The following is a 19,874-nucleotide window of genomic DNA, read 5'->3' as shown; positions in this document are numbered from 1 at the left end:
GGCGTGGAGACAGATGATAAAGAATGGCATTTGTGGAGACTATTCTCAAATGGCTTGTAATGAATAGTTGTCAGTTTCACTAATGGTTTCAAAAACAGCACAGCAAAACCACAGTGAGTGCGCGTACACTTGGGGAGTTGATTCCAGTTGGCCCCAGTCATGCAGCCATGTTGAACAGTTATCACCCTACTCTCTGTTTTAGGGGAAATTAGATTCCAGGAAACGTTGTTTTCATCATAGGGTTAGGGGTTAGGGTTAGGGGTTAGGGGTTAGGGTTAGGGGTTAGGGACATAAAGGCAGTAACCCCGGGTGGAGGATTCCGTCCCCCCAGGGCCCCCCGCCCCCCAGGGCCCCCCAGGGCCCACCATCACCCAGGGCCCCCCACCACCCAGGGCCCCCCACCCTCCAGGGCCCCCCAGGGCCCACCATCACCCAGGGCCCCCCACCACCCAGGGCCCCCCAGGGCCCACCATCACCCAGGGCCCCCCACCACCCAGGGCCCCCCGCCCCCCAGGGCCCCCCAGGGCCCACCATCACCCAGGGCCCCCCACCCTCCAGGGCCCCCCACCCCCCAGGGCCTGTCCTCCCCCTGCACGCTGTCTGAGAGCCACGTCAGCTCTGAAGCATCTGCTGCTGCTCCTCTTTCACCCTCCCCTCCTCTCTCACCCCCCCTCCTCTGTCACCCCCCCTCCTCTCTCACCCTCCCTCCTCTCTCACCCTCCCCTCCTCTCTCACCCCTCCCTCCTCTCTCACCCTCCCCTCCTCTCTCACCCCCCCTCCTCTGTCACCCCCCCCTCCTCTGTCACCCTCCCCTCCTCTCTCACCCCCCCTCCTCTCTCACCCTCCCCTCCTCTCTCACCCCTCCCTTCTCTCTCACCCCCCCTCCTCTCTCACCCCCCCTCCTCTCTCACCCTCCCCTCCTCTCTCACCCCTCCCTCCTCTCTCACCCTCCCCTTCTCTCTCACCCCCCCTCCTCTCTCACCCTCCCCTCCTCTCTCACCCTCCCCTCCTCTCTCACCCTCCCCTCCTCTCTCACCCCTCCCTCCTCTCTCACCCTCCTCTCTCACCCCTCCCCTCCTTTCTCACCCCTCCCCTCCTCTCTCACCCCTCCCCTCCTCTCTCACCCTCCCCTCCTCTCTCACCCCCCCCTCCTCTCTCACCCTCCCCTCCTCTCTCACCCCTCCCTCCTCTCTCACCCTCCTCCCTCACCCCTCCCCTCCTCTCTCACCCCTCCCCTCCTCTCTCACCCCCCCCTCCTCTCTCAACCCCCCTGTACCACGTCTGAGATTGCGTGGGGGGTGTTCGGGGTGACATGTTGATTGTAAGGTATGCATTCTGTAGCGCGGGGTCAAAAATGTATCTGCAGGCAGCAAATGAGCTCGTGCGAGTTCTGCTGATCAGTGGAGCTCCAAGCTCATCCATCGCGAGGCCACAATGACGTGTTCTTGATGTTTCGAGAGGATAAGACTACTTTTAGTATTAGTTTAAATTCTGAATATGCACATATTGTAAACAAAAATATGCGTTTCAAATATATTTTTGTGTGTGATGTGTGAGCTGAAAGCAGCTTGTCCGTATATCAGAGGTTTTATTGTGCACGTGATTGAGAGAGATTGTGTGCGCTGCGCATGAGAGAGTGATTGTGTGTGCGCGTGCGGGTGTGTGTGTGCGTGTGTCTGTGCGTGTGTGTGTGTGTGTGCCCATTGAGTTACATGGATGCGACCGTGAAGCCCTGCCCATCTGAAGCTCGCGGCTTTACTACAGCTCGCGTGATGTCATGGCGGAGGGCGGAGGGAGGAGGGGGGCGGAGGGGGACAATGGCTCATGAGGGAAAGGTAAGTCAATATTACGTTTTCTCGCTGACAAAGGCAAATGAAGCCATGTTTTTGCTTACAAACAAGTAACATCTAACGCCTAGAACCGGAGCTTGAAGCTGGTACGCTACTCGGTTCAGCAACCCGTCTTGCGCTCTCCTTCACTCTCACCGATATCTGGATACGATACGCCGGTAGAATAAGCTTTAATTTATCCAATAACTGGATATCCTCCACTAACTACTTGACAACGAACTGAACTCAAAGAAGAGACTGCACCGATCATAAGGAAATATTTTGCCGTTCAGGTAATTCTACGTTTAAAATGATGTAGGCTGTCATTTTAATTGTCTTTACATATAGCCTAATAATTAGTTATACTATAGCCTAATACCTTCATTTCACCTAACTTAATTACACAGCATCGTTAGGGATGGTCATCAGCGCGTGTGTAGAGTTATACACAATCCGAAGCGAGTTCTTTTTTGACTTGGATCAAAACATTGTTGTATTTTCATATTTCCTAATTTAACTTATTTATCCACGCTGTTTAATATCATTGGTCCCACCCGCACCGCTTACACCGTGATATGATAACATTGTGCGTAAAAGTAGCCTGATAAATATTTTATTTTGGTTTATTTTCTTTTTTTTTACGCAATCAGTTTTAATTTATAAGCACATGTTTATGTAAAATGTTACCGATTTGTTGTTGTATTTCATATCTGGCGAGAATAAATAAAGAGACATATGGAGGTCAGTGATGCTATCAGAATCTGATCAGCGTGCTCGGGATCTGCTAGTGATGGCGCTCTCTCGGAATATTGTTAAGATGTGTTTACGTAGGCTACTTCACTCCTTCTGCGTGTGGTGTTGTGTTTGGTGGGTGTTGTGTTGAAGGAAAATCTACCCCCAATCAGTAAATGTTTCTGGTGTTAAATGTTATTTGTGGGGGGTTTTCTCACTTTTTGCCATTTCTTTCTATCCGCTCATTTAAATGACTATTTCTGGCGACTAACCGCTGAATTACCGCTAGGAATCTGACAGCTGCTGGACTCTCACTGCCGCGGCGTCACGCGCTGACCGGAGCGATCTTTAGCCGACTAACTAGCCCTCATTGATCTGCTGTTAGTTAGTTCCACACGGCAGTGTAACTACGGAAAAACAATGGGCGTAGTACAGAAGTCCCAACGCAGCGTTTGGATGGACGGATGTGGAGAGGAGAGGAGGAGGGGAGGGGAGGAGGAGAGGGGAGAGGAGGGGGTGGCCATTTGATCCTCTGCACCAGAAAACAGAGATGCTCTCTTCAAATGTCAGCCGCCCTTAGTGATGCGGAGATAAAAGTGCTCTCGAGGCGTTTTGAATGCCCCTCTTCCGACCACCGGATACCGTGACCGTTTCAAACAACAATTCCCCTAAAAGCCCCTTGCTCGTGAAGACCCCGGAGAAGCCGTGTAGCACCAGCGGTCCGCCGAGTCGAGGTTCCTGGCTACGTGTTGTTAGAATATCATCCTCCGCTTAGATGGCCACATAATGTGCCACGCGCTCTGCCAGAGCACCTGCGCCTAAAATGGAGGAAGGGAGAGATGATGGGATGGAGCACGAGTTGTAATAAAATGTCCAGTTCTATTAAGTTTTCTCTCTTTTCTCCCGGAGTTAAATAGATAGATTTTATTTAGTTACCATTCGACAGCTTCTGCATAGTTAACACATTTTCAGCCGCTTCTTTCTTGGAGATGGTTAAAATTAAGCTATTGTTGCATTTTACATATTCATGTTATTCATGTATTAAACGCCTTTATCCAAAGCAAAGTACAAGTATACAAAGTGTATAGAACGTAGAGCAGAATATCAAAGATCAGAAGTTCATATTTCTAACAGTAGGCCTATTTAATTGGTCAGAGTCAAGGAACGGTTTACCAGAGCGCATGTTGCTGTGCAACTATCGGCTTCCATGAAAGCTTGGATTTGGCACACTAGTCAGCTCAAAATGTAAAATAATAATAATACAGTTATCTAAAATAGAGAGAGAGGGGGGGGGGGGGTGTAAAGTATATTGGAATACGTCTGCTAAAGTGAAGTAGCCTACAGAGTGAAAGTAGGCCTAAATGAGTTACTTGTGCTAATAGTTATGCTGGTAGCCGATTAGGATAACTTCACGTAAAATAATATTTGATTCTAAGATTAAAAAGTAATATTTTTATCTTGCTTTTATTGATCTTTCTTCCCCTCTCATGCATGGAATTAAATGGTATTATAATCGTCCCCTGATGCGTTAGGGAAAGTTGAGTCTTACTTCTGGCAATGCCAGACTGGCGGTTATCGCGGGAGGTGGATCCGGCAGCAGGTATCGCGGGAGGTGGTTCTCGGAGCAGGTGCCGCGGGATCAGAGGGGGTGTAAACATGTCGCGAGGAGCAGCTGGGCCAAACTGCGCTGTCGTCATTCAGAGGACATCAGAGGCTCGGTCAGTGGACCCGCGGTGTCATTAGAGAGACAGAACAGACGGCTTGAAATAATGAATTTGAACTTAAAAGCGAGCAGAATGAGCACACTTTCACAACAGCCCCCGGCAGTGCGGAGCAAGCTATGCTGTCAGTTGTATTATTTATAAACTAGATTGTGCGAATCCGCAGTTAGAGATTGTTAATTTGTGTCAACGGAAGAGGGAGAACGGATGAAAGGAGAGTGTTCTTTACAACAGGCTTCTGATCGTCTTGACAGATGCTCAGTGTGGCGGAGTTAGCTGGACCTACTCTCCTCTCTCTCCTCTCTCTCCTCTCTCTCCTTTCTCCTCTATCCCTCTCTCCTCTCCTCTCTCTCTATCCCTCTCTCCTCTATCTCTCTCTCCTCTATCCCTCTCTCTTCTCTCCTCTCTCTCTCCTCTCTCTCTCCTCTCTCCTCTCTCCTCTCTCTCCTCTCTATCTCTCTCTCCTCAATCTCTCTCTATCTCTCTCTCCTCTCTCTCTCCTCTATCCCTTTCAAGCATTTTCTTATTGTGGACATGATGTGAAAGACAAAAAGGAGGCACATTTTCTAAATGAGAGAATGTGCCTAGAACAGAGGAAGAGAGAGACACATTAGAAAGAGAGAGTTGCTATGATGAGGAAGGGAGAAGAGAGAGATAAAAGAAAGATATATAGATAGACAGTGTTGCTGCTGTAATCACATTTTTCACTTAGAGAGAAAGTTGTTAAACAAGCAGTTTGTGAAGTGCAGTACTTGTCTGGGGAGGGAGGGAGGTGTATGGAGAGGGATGGAGGAGGGGAGGGATGGATGGATGGAGGAGGGGAAAGAGGGAGGGGAGGGAGACAGGGAGGGAGGGCTGTATAGGGTTAGTGTGGTGGTCTTGTCTATAGGCGTTTTTCTAGCATGTTCTAGTGTGTTGTCCAGGGTTCTAGTGTGTGTTACAGGGTTCTAGTGTGTGTTACAGGGTTCTAAGGTGTGTTACAGAGTTATAGTGTGTGTTACATGGTTCTAAGGTGTGTCACAGGGTTCTAAGATGTGTTACAGAGTTAAGGTGTGTTACATGGTTCTAGTGTGTGTTCCAGAGTTCTAGTGTGTGTTCCAGAGTTCCAGTGTGTGTTACAGGGTTCTAAGGTGTGTTACGGAGTTCTAAGGTGTGTTACAGGGTTCTAGTGTGTGTTACAGGGTTCTAAGGTGTGTTACAGGGTTCTAAGGTGTGTTACAGGGTTCTAGTGTGTGTTACAGGGTTCTAAGGTGTGTTACAGGGTTCTAAGGTGTGTTACAAGGTTCTAAAGTGTGTTACAGGGTTATAAGGTGTGTTACAGGGTTTCTAAGGTGGTTCTAGTGTTGGTTCTACTATTCTAGTTCATGTGTGGCATGTGTACGTGCTTTCATGTTTGATGTGCAGAATGGCTATTATGTTGATGAAAAATGCCAGTTGATTTATGAATGATTCATTATTTACTGACCATCCCCCCATTCCTCCATCCCTCCCCCTCTCTCCCTCCCTCCCCCTCTCTCCACGAATATACCAGCTACTGAACAGTATAAATGCATCATGTGATTTATTCTAATAGCAGACTGACAGGACTACAGCTGGGGCACTTTACTGTGCACACTGACACGCCTGTGTGTGTGTGTGCATTGCTCCTCCTCCTCTAGAGGATGGGTTCTGTGGCGAGCTGGTGAACCAGAGGTGGACGAGAGGCCAGAGGTCGCAGGTCACACACAGCCAGCCAATCACAGTGAGTGACACCTGCACTCCACTTCCTGTTTGCATTGCTACGGCAACCAGCCAGAGGGCACGGGGCACTTCTGAGAAACTTGACATGTGTACACCACATACACACACACCACACATACACGCTACGCACACATGTAAACCACACACACCATACACCACCATACACACACGCCACACACACCATACACCACACACAGTTGAGCCAGCTCAGCACAGCTCAGTGTCTAACTCCCAGAGTTCCCTGCTGCAGTCTAAGTCAGAAACAGAGATGACGTCCTTGAGTTGCTCCTCATATCAGCAGGACAGGAATCTCTCTCTGTCTCTCTCCTCTCATATCAGGACAGGAATCTCTCTGTCTCTCCATCTCTCTCCCTCTCTTTCAATCAGTTCAGTTCAGTATGCTTTATTGGCATGACAGTTCGGGTTGAGCAGTATTGCCAAAGTAGTCCATATTGAATGGACATTTTAACATATATATATATCATAACAATTAACAAGGAGTCTAACAATAATAATATTGCAAAACAACGGTAGCATAGTAAGTTGGGGACTGTAGAAAAGTAACAGATAAATGCATGTTAAGATGACAGGAGACAGAAAGGTTTTAACAGTCATACAAGGTTGATTCACTGTCCCTCAGGTTGTGACATTTAGATACATATCTAGGGGCAAGGCTTGCAATAGGCCCTTCGCCCAGAGATATCCTTAATTTCTCATTTATGTCAAGTTCTGTGTAGTTTTCAATTAACTGGTTACATTTTTCCAGATATTGATCTCTTATACATTTATACTTGTAACATTTAAGTAGGAAATGTTTTTCTGTTTCAGTCTCTATCTGTTTCTTTTCATCTGTCCCTCTCTCCTTCCATCTCTCACTCTCTCTTTCAGTCTCTCTCTCTCTCTCCCAGTCTCTGGAGGGAGGAGAGGTGCTGTGGGGTCTCTTGAGGGTAGTATTGTTCCCCTCTGAAGAACAGAAACATGGAAGATCTTTTATTGATCCATTTTGATATCCAGAGCTGTCTTTCTCTTCCTCTCTCTCTCTCCCTCTCTCTCCCTCCCTCTCCCTCTCCCTCTCCCTCTCTCTCCCTCTCTCTCTCTCTCTCTCCCTCTCCCTCTCTCTCTCTCCCTCCTCCAGCCTCCAATCCCCTTTCTCAAGTGAAGTCAGTTTATTTATAGAGCACATTTAAAAACAGCCAATGCAGACCTAAGTGCTGAACAAAGTCATCAGATTAGGCAAAACAACAATAAGTAGAAAAAAATTAAACCTCTCCCTCCTCCACCCCTCCTTCCTCTCTCTCACCCTCTGTCTTTTTCTTGTAAACGTGAGAATGAATAAAGCTTCGTCTCTCTCTGGGAAAACCTCCTGACCCCTAGCAGGGTGCTGGCTGGCTGGACAGAGTGCTAGGAGAGACACAGTTCATACGTACATCTAGCACCCTGAACAACCCACACTTCATCCAACAATCTTTTTTTCTTTCTGTCTCTTTATTTCTACGTCTCTCCCTCTCGCTAACACACACTCACACAAAACACACACACACACAGAACTACATCTCTTGGCTAATGTCATTAGGGTACAGATGTGAACAGTCGATGTCCATCCATCCAGTAGATGGGATAGTTGTAATGTTCTGAAGACACATTAGAAGGCTCTCAGTCAGGAAGGTGATTCCACCATTTATTCTGCTGTGTTCTGTGTTTTTGTGGTTGTGCATGTGTGTGTTCTGTTGTTGTGGTTGTGTGTGTGTGTGTGTGTGTGTGTGAGAGAGAGAGAGAGAGAGAGAGAGTTTGTGTGTGTTTTGTGTGTTCAGACTTAATGAAGTGAAATTGGAGAAAAATCACAAACTCCGATGTGCTTACCTATTTAGATGTGTGTAGCTATGGTTACGCAAACATGAAAGCAGTGAGGGGCTTTTCAATCACGTTTGATTCATATGATGAATATCATCCTGGAGGAGAGACACTTACACACACACACACACACACACATACTTACACACACAGGTTTATACAAAAGGGTTTTGCTATGATCAGAATAAAATACTGTCTTTTACACCAGGAGGGGAGCGAGGGAAAGGAGAAGGGTGGAGAGGAGAGGGGAGGAGAGGAGAAGGGTGGAGAGGAGAAGGGTGGAGAGGAGAGGGGAGGAGAGGAGAAGGGTGGAGAGGGGAGGAGAAGGATGGAGAGGAGAGGGGAGGAGAGGAGATAAGAGGAGAAGGGTGGAGAGGAGAGGGGAGGAGAGGAGAAGGGTGGAGAGGGGAGGAGAAGGATGGAGAGGAGAGGGGAGGAGAGGAGATAAGAGGAGAAGGGTGGAGAGGAGAGGGGAGGAGATAAGAGGAGAAAGGTGGAGAGGAGAGGGGAGGAGAGGAGATAAGAGGAGAAGGGTGGAGAGGAGAGGGGAGGAAAGGAGATAAGAGGAGAAGGGTGGAGAGGAGAGGGGAGGAGAGGAAAGGAGAGGGTATCAGAGCCGGGACCCGAACTCGGGTCTACGGTGTGAGGGTCCAACTCACACTCCTTGAGCCACTGGAGGATGGTGAACCCAACAGTAGAGCCACTGGAGGATGGTGAACCCAACAGTAGAGGCACTGGAGGATGGTGAACCCAACAGTAAGACGCACTGGAGGATGGTGAACCCAACAGTAGAGCCACTGGAGGATGGTGAACCCAACAGTAGAGGCACTGGAGGATGGTGAACCCAACAGTAGAGCCACTGGAGGATGGTGAACCCAACAGTAGAGGCACTGGAGGATGGTGAACCCAACAGTAGAGCCACTGGAGGATGGTGAACCCAACAGTAGAGCCACTGGAGGATGGTGAACCCAACAGTAGAGCCACTGGAGGATGGTGAACCCAACAGTAAGACGCACTGGAGGATGGTGAACCCAACAGTAAGACGCACTGGAGGATGGTAAACCCAACAGTAGAGCCACTGGAGGATGGTGAACCCAACAGTAAGACGCACTGGAGGATGGTGAACCCAACAGTAAGACGCACTGGAGGATGGTGAACCCAACAGTAGAGCCACTGGAGGATGGTGAACCCAACAGTAAGACGCACTGGAGGATGGTAAACCCAACAGTAGAGCTACTGGAGGATGGTGAACCCAACAGTAAGACGCACTTAGGAGAACTTGAGATGCAGAATATGTTTTAATCAGAGTTTGAGCAATAATCCACAGCTAGAGCAAAGAGCAGTTTTCAAACTAAACCAGGCCAAAAGGCATTCCACAAAAATATTCCAGAGATTCAAAAAATCTTGAAACAAACTCCAGAGGAGAAAACTGACAAAATAAAACTGATAAGGGAATACTTCACAGGCAACAGAAAATACAATGTCTTTAGAGAACACTTACTCAGGCAACCGGCTACAGAACAACTAAACACCAAGCAAAAAGAGGTAAAAAAATGCAGTGTACAACGATGGACACTACTCGCCCTAAACGGGTGCCATATTGGCTACATAGCGGAAGAGGAGGAGCCCTTACGGCAGCTTTTCAATTTCTAAAATAATGGCAGACGAAATGACTCGCGAGCAGATTCGCCTTAGATTCGCGGGTGTCACAATCAGATTTGCGTCCGTCACTTCCCGCCAAGTGGTTAACTTAAGTGTTCCATTTGAGACAGCACTACTCAGCGACAGAGTGCACTACAGATGTGAGTGCACTACAGATGTAAGTGCACTACAGATGTAAGTGCACTGTATTGCAGTGCACTGTATTGCAGTGTACTTAGTAAAGTGCGCGGTAGTAGACACAGCCACAGTCACTTATATATACACAGCTGAACGAGACCCAGGTGAACCTAATAACATTAATTACAAGCTGAGTAAGCCGGGCATGAGGACCTCTAGAGGCCAAAACACAACAAGACAAGCAATATACTGACAGAGGGGATGAGAGGAGAAGGGAGGAGAGGAGAGGGGATGAGAGGAAAAGGGAGGAGATGAGAGGACAGGGGAGGAGAGGGGAGGGACGTTGTCCTGGGTTGAGGTTAGGATGGGGGTTGAGGTTAGGAGGGGGGGAAGGTTAGGAGGGGGGAGGTTAGGAGGGAGGGAGGTTAGGAGGGAGGGGGAGGTTAGGAGGGAGGGAGGGGGGAGGTTGGGAGGGAGGGGGAGGTTAGGAGGGAGGGAGGGGGATGTTGGGAGGGAGGGAGGGGGAGGTTGGGAGGGAGGGGGAGGTTAGGAGGGAGGGAGGGGGATGTTGGGAGGGAGGGAGGGGGAGGTTGGGAGGGAGGGGGAGGTTAGGAGGGAGGGAGGGAGGGGGGAGGTTGGGAGGGAGGGAGGGGGAGGTTAGGAGGGAGGGAGGGGGAGGTTGGGAGGGAGGGGGAGGTTAGGAGGGAGGGAGGGGGAGGTTGGGAGGGAGGGGGAGGTTAGGAGGGAGGGAGGGGGGAGGTTGGGAGGGAGGGGGAGGTTAGGAGGGAGGGAGGGGGGAGGTTGGGAGGGAGGGGGAGGTTAGGAGGGAGGGAGGGGGGAGGTTGGGAGGGAGGGGGAGGTTAGGAGGGAGGGAGGGGGGAGGTTGGAAGGGAGGGAGGGGGATGTTGGGGTAGCAGTGTAGTAATCAAAGCTAATGGTTCTATTGTGTGTAAAAAGTTTCTGCTGGTCCCAGAGAGAGGACAGGAGTGGGATGATGGTCAGTGGAGTGAATGTGTGTGTATGTTTGTGTGTGAGTGTGTGTGTGTGTGTGTGTGTGTGTGTATGTGAGTGTGTGTATGTGAGTGAGTGTGTGTGTGTGTGTGTGTATGTGAGTGTGTGTGTGTATGTGAGTGTGTGTGTGTATGTGAGTGTGTGTGTGTATGTGAGTGTGTGTGTGAATAGGGCAGTTGCACCTGCTTCTTTGTTTGAGGCCTGGCTGCTGTTTATCAGGTCTGGAACACAGGCCTCACTCTCCTCACCTCCTCACCACCCCCTCACCCCTCCTGACTGTGTTTCTATAGAGACGGTGTGACTGTGTTTCCATAGAGATGGTGTGTTTCTATGGAAATGGTGTTTCTGACTGTGTTTCCATGGAGATGGTGTATTTCTATGGAGACCATGTGTCTGACTGTGTTCCGTCTCCAGATGAGCGAAGAGGACGACAAGAGGACCAGGACACGCTCCAGAGGAATCAGAGGTGAGACTCCTCTTCTCTCTCTCCATCCCTCCTCTCTATCTCTCCATCCCTCCTCTCTATCTCTCCATCCCTCCTCTCTCTCTCTCTCTCCATCCCTCCTCTCTCCATCTCTCCCCATCCCTCTTCTCTATCTTTCCATCCCTCTTCTCTCTCTCTCTCCATCCCTCCACCTCTCTCTCTCCATCCCTCTTCTCTCTCCTTCCATCCCTCTTCTCTCTCTCTCTCTCTCCATCCCTCATCCCTTCATCTCTCTCTCTCCATCCCTCTTCTCTCTTTCCATCCCTCTTCTCTCTCTCTCTCTCCATCCCTCATCCCTCCATCTCTCTCTCTCCATCCCTCTTCTCTCTCTCTGAATCCCTAGAGGAAGGGGGAGGAGGAGATGAGAGGGGAGGGGGAGGTGAGGAAAGGGGAGGGGGAGGAGAGGAGGAGAATAAAGGAGGAAAGGGGAGGGGAGGAGAGGAGGAGAGGAGGGGAGGAGGAGAGGTGTGGAGCTCCAGATGGGTAGTTAATAAGCTGGTCTGGTGAGATTGGCTGGAGGGTCATTATCTCCATGACGATTAAGACCAGAGTAAGAAGGCTGTAGTGCAGTTGTTCTTTTAATTGGGTGTGCTTTGCCTTCGGCAAGGGCACAACCTTTGTTCTCTCACATATATATTATTATTATTATTATTATTCTTTTTGCCCCCCTAAAACAATATTTGGCCTACATAGACAACCTAGGTGTCAAAAGTTTCGTCTTGGTAGCGATTGAGTTGCTTCTATTGGGATTTACGTTCCGTTGCATGGTTTAAGTAGAAATTGCGTTTTTGTGGTGAAAAGTGAAGATAACGGTGGCTAATTTGCTAGCCACAGTTACTGACGTTACTAACGTCCCTACGTCACTAACGTCACGAAAACACGCGTGACTACCTGTAGCAGAACATTCGTTTCGCATCTGTTAACTTGGGGGATAGCTAGGCTAACTATAGCTTTACTGCAAGGCAGCTGCAGAAACGCCACAAGCAAAGAGGCCAGGGTGATAACTATTTACTCATTTTACTTTGTGACGTGAAACACAATTGTGAAATGTAATGTACAATATTAGCTGATATTATTAAGGAAGTAGGCCCACATCTACTTTCGGAAACGGTAGTCTACTATTTCACGGAAGTATTAGCATCATGACATTAGCCTCTGTTGCCCGGGCAACACATACTACAGTGGTCTATGATGCATCTGGTTTCAATCGTTAAAATAAACATTCCTCACAAATACATTTTCGTTGTAGGATTTATTATGACATTACATTACAAGTAAACGATTTGTGGGTGAAATTATCATTACCTGTGGTTTCAAACCAGTGTTGCTCACTGCAACGCTGTAGCCTACCCGAGACACTACAAAAACATCTACACAGCTGTAGGAAGTCAAACGGCAACAGAACATGTTCGGCACTCCCCTTACTTAAATCAAAAGTCTATCTAACTACTAACCTGAACTTCATTGCCACAGCCTAATCTTTGTCAATCTGTTCATGAAAATAATTAATTTGAGCCTAAACCGTACAACGGAACGTTAAATCGAATTCAACCAATGCAATCGCTACCAAGACGAACACAGCAGTAGTCTAGTACTGTAATGTAGTAGTAGAATTTACCGGGGCAGCTTCTCCACACAGGGCTATATCGCATTTTGCGTTGTTACTGACAATGATCGCTACCAGTGAGCTTTTTATGAATTAGCGATTTTCCACTAAATAAATGTCAAGCTTATTTATGTTTTTGGGGGCATATTTTCAGTTAGCAGATGGTACTGTTTGAATCGCGATTTCATCTTCTACTGCCGGTAACGTCGTAGAATAATCTTCAAAGGGGGTTCTTTATTAATGAATGAATGCAATAAGAGTAGGCTAAATGCCTGAAAATATCACGAGAAGGGAAAACTTAAAAGGACGTTTAAGTCATAGAGATTAGGTCAATTTTTAGACCGGTCTGCCAAATTTATTCGTTTTGATTCAGCTATGAGGCTGCCTCTTGCAGGGGAAATGACAAGACATCATATTTCATTCTACACTTTACTCGTGTTTTGAGTTGTAACTGAGCAGCAAAATCTATGTAATCTCTATAAATAATAAGTAGGCCCTATGCATTTTTATATAAAATATACAGAAATATCAGTTGTAAAAATGTCATTCAAAAACGGACCCCTGTGCAACCGACGCAAGCAAGCACACCCTACAATTTCCCCAGAAATTGTACCCTTTCATTTGTCGTGAGTGAGACTGTACTACAACAATAATTCTGCTTAGATGCTGAAGTTTGCATATATAACTGTCATTTCTGTGTTAATGCGTGTGTGTGTGTGTGTCAATGTTTATTTTTCATTCCTGGTAATGCAGTCATGTCTTCTGGGAGCTGTAGACATTTGTGATGCATTGATTGTAGTTTCTATACCAGTGCAGCTTACAGGCGATATCTGCTTTGTTTTCTCTTCACCTCTCTCCCTTCTCTCTCCTCCATCCCTCCTGCCCTTCCCTCTTCCTCTCACTCCCCTCCCCTCCTTCCTTCTCTCTCCCCTCCACTCCCTCCCTCACCCCTCTCCCCCCAGCTCCAGCAGAGTCGTCAGGACAGGAGAGGTAAGGACATGATGACACCAGGCTTGTATTTGCGTGTGTGAGACTGCTGTTCATGTTTCCATCCGTCCAGCAGCATTAATAAGCACCCAACTACTGGACACAGTCTAACGCCACCCCCCCCATCCTCCTCATCCAACATGCAAATTCAGCTTTTTTTAATAACAGAGATAAATAGAGTCATAAAGGAGGAGGGGAGGGGAGACACAAGCAGACCTGATTTCTGATCATGGGAGATGCCAGTTCTGACGTTTGACACATTAAGGTCTTTCCTGATATGCACCTTAATAGTGTGGGTTATTGAATGTGTGTGTGTGTGTTGTTGAATGTGTGTGTGTGTTGTTGTGTGTGTGTGTGTGTGTTGTTGTGTGTGTGTTGTTGCATCCTCTTACACGTGTCTCTCCACCAGCTGCCCAACCTCAGGATGCTCAGGGTCAGGTCATATCAGCGGGAGGTACTCACGCCACCGCAGGTAGGGCAGCACCTCCTAGAACCTAGTATCTCTAGTCCCTCTAGTACCTCTAGTCCCTCTAGTATCTCTAATGTCCCTCTAGTACCTCTAATGTCCCTCTAGTCCCTCTAATGTCCCTCTAGTACCTCTAATGTCCCTCTAGTACCTCTAATGTCCCTCTAGTCCCTCTAATGTCCCTCTAGTACCTCTAATGTCCCTCTAGTACCTCTAATGTCCCTCTAGTCCCTCTAATGTCCCTCTAGTACCTCTAATGTCCCTCTAGTCCCTCTAATGTCCCTCTAGTACCTCTAATGTCCCTCTAGTCCCTCTAATGTCCCTCTAGTACCTCTAGTCCCTCTAGTATCTCTAATGTCCCTCTAGTCCCTCTAATGTCCCTCTAGTACCTCTAATGTCCCTCTAGTACCTCTAATGTCCCTCTAGTACCTCTAATGTCCCTCTAGTCCCTCTAATGTCCCTCTAGTACCTCTAATGTACCTCTAGTACCTCTAATGTCCCTCTAGTCCCTCTAATGTCCCTCTAGTCCCTCTAATGTCCCTCTAGTACCTCTAGTCCCTCTAGTATCTCTAATGTCCCTCTAGTCCCTCTAATGTCCCTCTAGTACCTCTAATGTCCCTCTAGTACCTCTAATGTCCCTCTAGTACCTCTAATGTCCCTCTAGTACCTCTAATGTCCCTCTAGTCCCTCTAATGTCCCTCTAGTCCCTCTAATGTCCCTCTAGTACCTCTAATGTCCCTCTAGTCCCTCTAATGTCCCTCTAGTCGCTCTAATGTCCCTCTAGTCCCTCTAATGTCCCTCTAGTACCTCTAATGTCCCTCTAGTACCTCTAATGTCCCTCTAGTACCTCTAATGTCCCTCTAGTACCTCTAATGTCCCTCTAGTACCTCTAATGTCCCTCTAGTACCTCTAATGTCCCTCTAGTATCTCTAATGTCCCTCTAGTATCTCTAATGTCCCTCTAGTACCTCTAGTACCTCTAGTCCCTCTAATGTCCCTCTAGTACCTCTAATGTCCCTCTAGTCCCTCTAATGTCCCTCTAGTACCTCTAATGTCCCTCTAGTCCCTCTAATGTCCCTCTAGTACCTCTAATGTCCCTCTAGTCCCTCTAATGTCCCTCTAGTACCTCTAGTACCTCTAGTCCCTCTAATGTGTCTCTAGTTCCTCTAGTCCCTCTATTATCTCTAGTACCTGTAGTGCCTCTAGTACCTCTAGTGCCTCTAGTCCCTCTAGTACCTCTAGTACCTCTAATGTCCCTCTAGTCCCTCTAATGTCCCTCTAGTACCTCTAGTACCTCTAATGTCCCTCTAGTATCTCTAATGTCCCTCTAGTACCTCTAGTACCTCTAGTCCCTCTAATGTCCCTCTAGTCCCTCTAATGTCCCTCTAGTCCCTCTAATGTCCCTCTAGTACCTCTAATGTCCCTCTAGTCCCTCTAATGTCCCTCTAGTATCTCTAATGTCCCTCTAGTATCTCTAATGTCCCTCTAGTACCTCTAGTACCTCTAGTCCCTCTAATGTCCCTCTAGTCCCTCTAATGTCCCTCTAGTACCTCTAATGTCCCTCTAGTACCTCTAGTACCTCTAATGTCCCTCTAGTACCTCTAATGTACCTCTAGTACCTCTAATGTCCCTCTAGTACCTCTAATGTCCCTCTAGTCCCTCTAATGTCCCTCTAGTACCTCTAATGTCCCTCTAGTCCCTCTAATGTCCCTCTAGTACCTCTAATGTCCCTCTAGTCCCTCTAATGTCCCTCTAGTACCTCTAGTACCTCTAATGTCCCTCTAGTACCTCTAATGTCCCTCTAGTACCTCTAATGTCCCTCTAGTCCCTCTAATGTCCCTCTAGTACCTCTAATGTCCCTCTAGTACCTCTAATGTCCCTCTAGTACCTCTAATGTCCCTCTAGTACCTCTAATGTCCCTCTAGTACCTCTAATGTCCCTCTAGTACCTCTAATGTCCCTCTAGTCCCTCTAATGTACCTCTAGTACCTCTAATGTCCCTCTAGTACCTCTAATGTCCCTCTAGTCCCTCTAATGTCCCTCTAGTACCTCTAATGTCCCTCTAGTACCTCTAATGTCCCTCTAGTCCCTCTAATGTCCCTCTAGTCCCTCTAATGTCCCTCTAGTACCTCTAATGTCCCTCTAGTCCCTCTAATGTCCCTCTAGTACCTCTAATGTCCCTCTAGTCCCTCTAATGTCCCTCTAGTACCTCTAATGTCCCTCTAGTACCTCTAGTACCTCTAATGTCCCTCTAGTCCCTCTAATGTCCCTCTAGTACCTCTAATGTACCTCTAGTACCTCTAATGTCCCTCTAGTCCCTCTAATGTCCCTCTAGTACCTCTAATGTCCCTCTAGTACCTCTAATGTCCCTCTAGTACCTCTAGTACCTCTAATGTCCCTCTAGTCCCTCTAATGTCCCTCTAGTACCTCTAATGTACCTCTAGTACCTCTAATGTCCCTCTAGTACCTCTAATGTCCCTCTAGTCCCTCTAATGTCCCTCTAGTACCTCTAATGTCCCTCTAGTCCCTCTAATGTCCCTCTAGTACCTCTAATGTCCCTCTAGTCCCTCTAATGTCCCTCTAGTACCTCTAATGTCCCTCTAGTCCCTCTAATGTCCCTCTAGTACCTCTAGTATCTCTAATGTCCCTCTAGTACCTCTAATGTCCCTCTAGTACCTCTAATGTCCCTCTAGTACCTCTAATGTCCCTCTAGTCCCTCTAATGTCCCTCTAGTACCTCTAATGTCCCTCTAGTCCCTCTAATGTCCCTCTAGTACCTCTAATGTCCCTCTAGTCCCTCTAATGTCCCTCTAGTACCTCTAATGTCCCTCTAGTCCCTCTAATGTCCCTCTAGTACCTCTAGTACCTCTAATGTCCCTCTAGTACCTCTAATGTCCCTCTAGTACCTCTAATGTCCCTCTAGTCCCTCTAATGTCCCTCTAGTACCTCTAATGTCCCTCTAGTACCTCTAATGTCCCTCTAGTACCTCTAATGTCCCTCTAGTACCTCTAATGTCCCTCTAGTCCCTCTAATGTACCTCTAGTACCTCTAATGTCCCTCTAGTACCTCTAATGTCCCTCTAGTCCCTCTAATGTCCCTCTAGTACCTCTAATGTCCCTCTAGTACCTCTAATGTCCCTCTAGTCCCTCTAATGTCCCTCTAGTCCCTCTAATGTCCCTCTAGTACCTCTAATGTCCCTCTAGTCCCTCTAATGTCCCTCTAGTACCTCTAATGTCCCTCTAGTCCCTCTAATGTCCCTCTAGTACCTCTAATGTCCCTCTAGTACCTCTAGTACCTCTAATGTCCCTCTAGTCCCTCTAATGTCCCTCTAGTACCTCTAATGTACCTCTAGTACCTCTAATGTCCCTCTAGTACCTCTAATGTCCCTCTAGTCCCTCTAATGTCCCTCTAGTACCTCTAATGTCCCTCTAGTCCCTCTAATGTCCCTCTAGTACCTCTAATGTCCCTCTAGTCCCTCTAATGTCCCTCTAGTACCTCTAATGTCCCTCTAGTCCCTCTAATGTCCCTCTAGTACCTCTAGTCCCTCTAATGTCCCTCTAGTACCTCTAATGTCCCTCTAGTACCTCTAATGTCCCTCTAGTACCTCTAATGTCCCTCTAGTACCTCTAATGTCCCTCTAGTACCTCTAATGTCCCTCTAGTCCCTCTAATGTACCTCTAGTACCTCTAATGTCCCTCTAGTACCTCTAATGTCCCTCTAGTCCCTCTAATGTCCCTCTAGTACCTCTAATGTCCCTCTAGTACCTCTAATGTCCCTCTAGTCCCTCTAATGTCCCTCTAGTACCTCTAATGTCCCTCTAGTCCCTCTAATGTCCCTCTAGTACCTCTAATGTCCCTCTAGTCGCTCTAATGTCCCTCTAGTACCTCTAATGTACCTCTAGTACCTCTAATGTCCCTCTAGTACCTCTAATGTCCCTCTAGTCCCTCTAATGTCCCTCTAGTACCTCTAATGTCCCTCTAGTCCCTCTAATGTCCCTCTAGTACCTCTAATGTCCCTCTAGTCCCTCTAATGTCCCTCTAGTCCCTCTAATGTCCCTCTAGTACCTCTAATGTCCCTCTAGTCCCTCTAATGTCCCTCTAGTACCTCTAATGTCCCTCTAGTCCCTCTAATGTCCCTCTAGTCCCTCTAATGTCCCTCTAGTACCTCTAATGTCCCTCTAGTCCCTCTAATGTCCCTCTAATGTCCCTCTAGTACCTCTAATGTCCCTCTAGTACCTCTAATGTCCCTCTAGTCCCTCTAATGTCCCTCTAGTACCTCTAATGTCCCTCTAGTACCTCTAATGTCCCTCTAGTCCCTCTAATGTACCTCTAGTACCTCTAATGTCCCTCTAGTACCTCTAATGTCCCTCTAGTCCCTCTAATGTCCCTCTAGTACCTCTAATGTCCCTCTAGTCCCTCTAATGTCCCTCTAGTACCTCTAATGTCCCTCTAGTACCTCTAATGTCCCTCTAGTCCCTCTAATGTACCTCTAGTACCTCTAATGTCCCTCTAGTACCTCTAATGTCCCTCTAGTCCCTCTAATGTCCCTCTAGTACCTCTAATGTCCCTCTAGTCCCTCTAATGTACCTCTAGTACCTCTAATGTCCCTCTAGTACCTCTAATGTCCCTCTAGTCCCTCTAATGTCCCTCTAGTACCTCTAATGTCCCTCTAGTCCCTCTAATGTCCCTCTAGTCCCTCTAATGTCCCTCTAGTACCTCTAATGTCCCTCTAGTACCTCTAATGTCCCTCTAGTACCTCTAATGTCCCTCTAGTCCCTCTAATGTACCTCTAGTACCTCTAATGTCCCTCTAGTACCTCTAATGTCCCTCTAATGTCCCTCTAGTACATTTACATTTACATTTAGTCATTTATCAGACGCTCTTATCCAGAGCGACTTACAGTAAGTACAGGGACATTCCCCCCGAGGCAAGTAGGGTGAAGTGCCTTGCCCAAGGACACAACGTCATTTGCACAGCCGGGAATCGAACCGGTAACCTTCAGATTACTAGCCTGACTCCCTAACCGCTCAGCCACCTGACTCCCCTAGTACCTCTAGAGTCTCTAGTACCTCTAATGTCCCTGTAGTCCGTCTAGTACCTCTAGAGTCTCTAGTACCTCTAATGTCCCTCTAATCCCTCTAGTCCCTCTAGTCCCTCTAGTATCTCTAGTGTCCCTCTAGTCCCTCTAGTGTCTTTAGTGTCCCTCTAGTACCTCTAGTTTCCGACTAGTACCTCTAGTTTCCGACTAGTACCTCTAGTCCCTCTAGTACCGCTAGTGTCTCTAGTCCCAGTACCAAGGCCATGCTAACACGTTAACATCATGTGTGTGTGTCTCTGTCTGTCTTCACTTTCAGATGTTTATCATTTAACATTTCTCTCACATTAACTCATATTTCTCTCTCTCTTTCCCTCCCTCCTCTCCACCCCTCTCTCCCTGTCCCTCTCTCCCTCTTGCTCTCCCCCTCTTTCTTTCCACCACAGTGTGCTGGGATGTCCATTGGCAAGGAAACGGCGACTCCAAGAACAGGAAGAGCCTGCCGCGAAGAGGAAGTCCCACCCCCTGAAGCTGTGGTTGGACGACAGAGTGCTTCAGAGTGACGAGACCAGCGATCCGGAGGGAGGGGGGGAGGAGGAGGGAGGGGAGGGAGAGGAGGGAGGGAGGGAGGCCAGCG

The 19,874-nt window shown here is 47.9% G+C and overlaps 1 protein-coding gene across 1 annotated transcript; it reads left to right on the top strand.

Annotated features, from left to right (window-relative positions):
- Positions 1-1,858: 1,858 nt before the first annotated feature.
- LOC134019599 (myelin transcription factor 1-like) lies at positions 1,859-19,819 on the top strand (the record flags this gene model as incomplete). The annotated part of the gene is made up of 6 exons (XM_062460564.1): positions 1,859-2,122; positions 5,941-6,023; positions 11,078-11,129; positions 13,716-13,743; positions 14,150-14,212; positions 19,684-19,819. Coding segments are annotated over exons 3-6 (279 nt in total), but the record flags the coding sequence as incomplete, so codon positions are not given.
- Between the last annotated feature and the right edge of the window lie 55 nt (positions 19,820-19,874).

Source organism: Osmerus eperlanus, chromosome 4 (genome assembly GCF_963692335.1).
Source record: "Osmerus eperlanus chromosome 4, fOsmEpe2.1, whole genome shotgun sequence".
Classification (NCBI taxonomy): domain Eukaryota; kingdom Metazoa; phylum Chordata; class Actinopteri; order Osmeriformes; family Osmeridae; genus Osmerus; species Osmerus eperlanus.
Note: the sequence above shows the minus strand (reverse complement) of the source record. Positions and strands in the feature narration are given on the sequence as shown.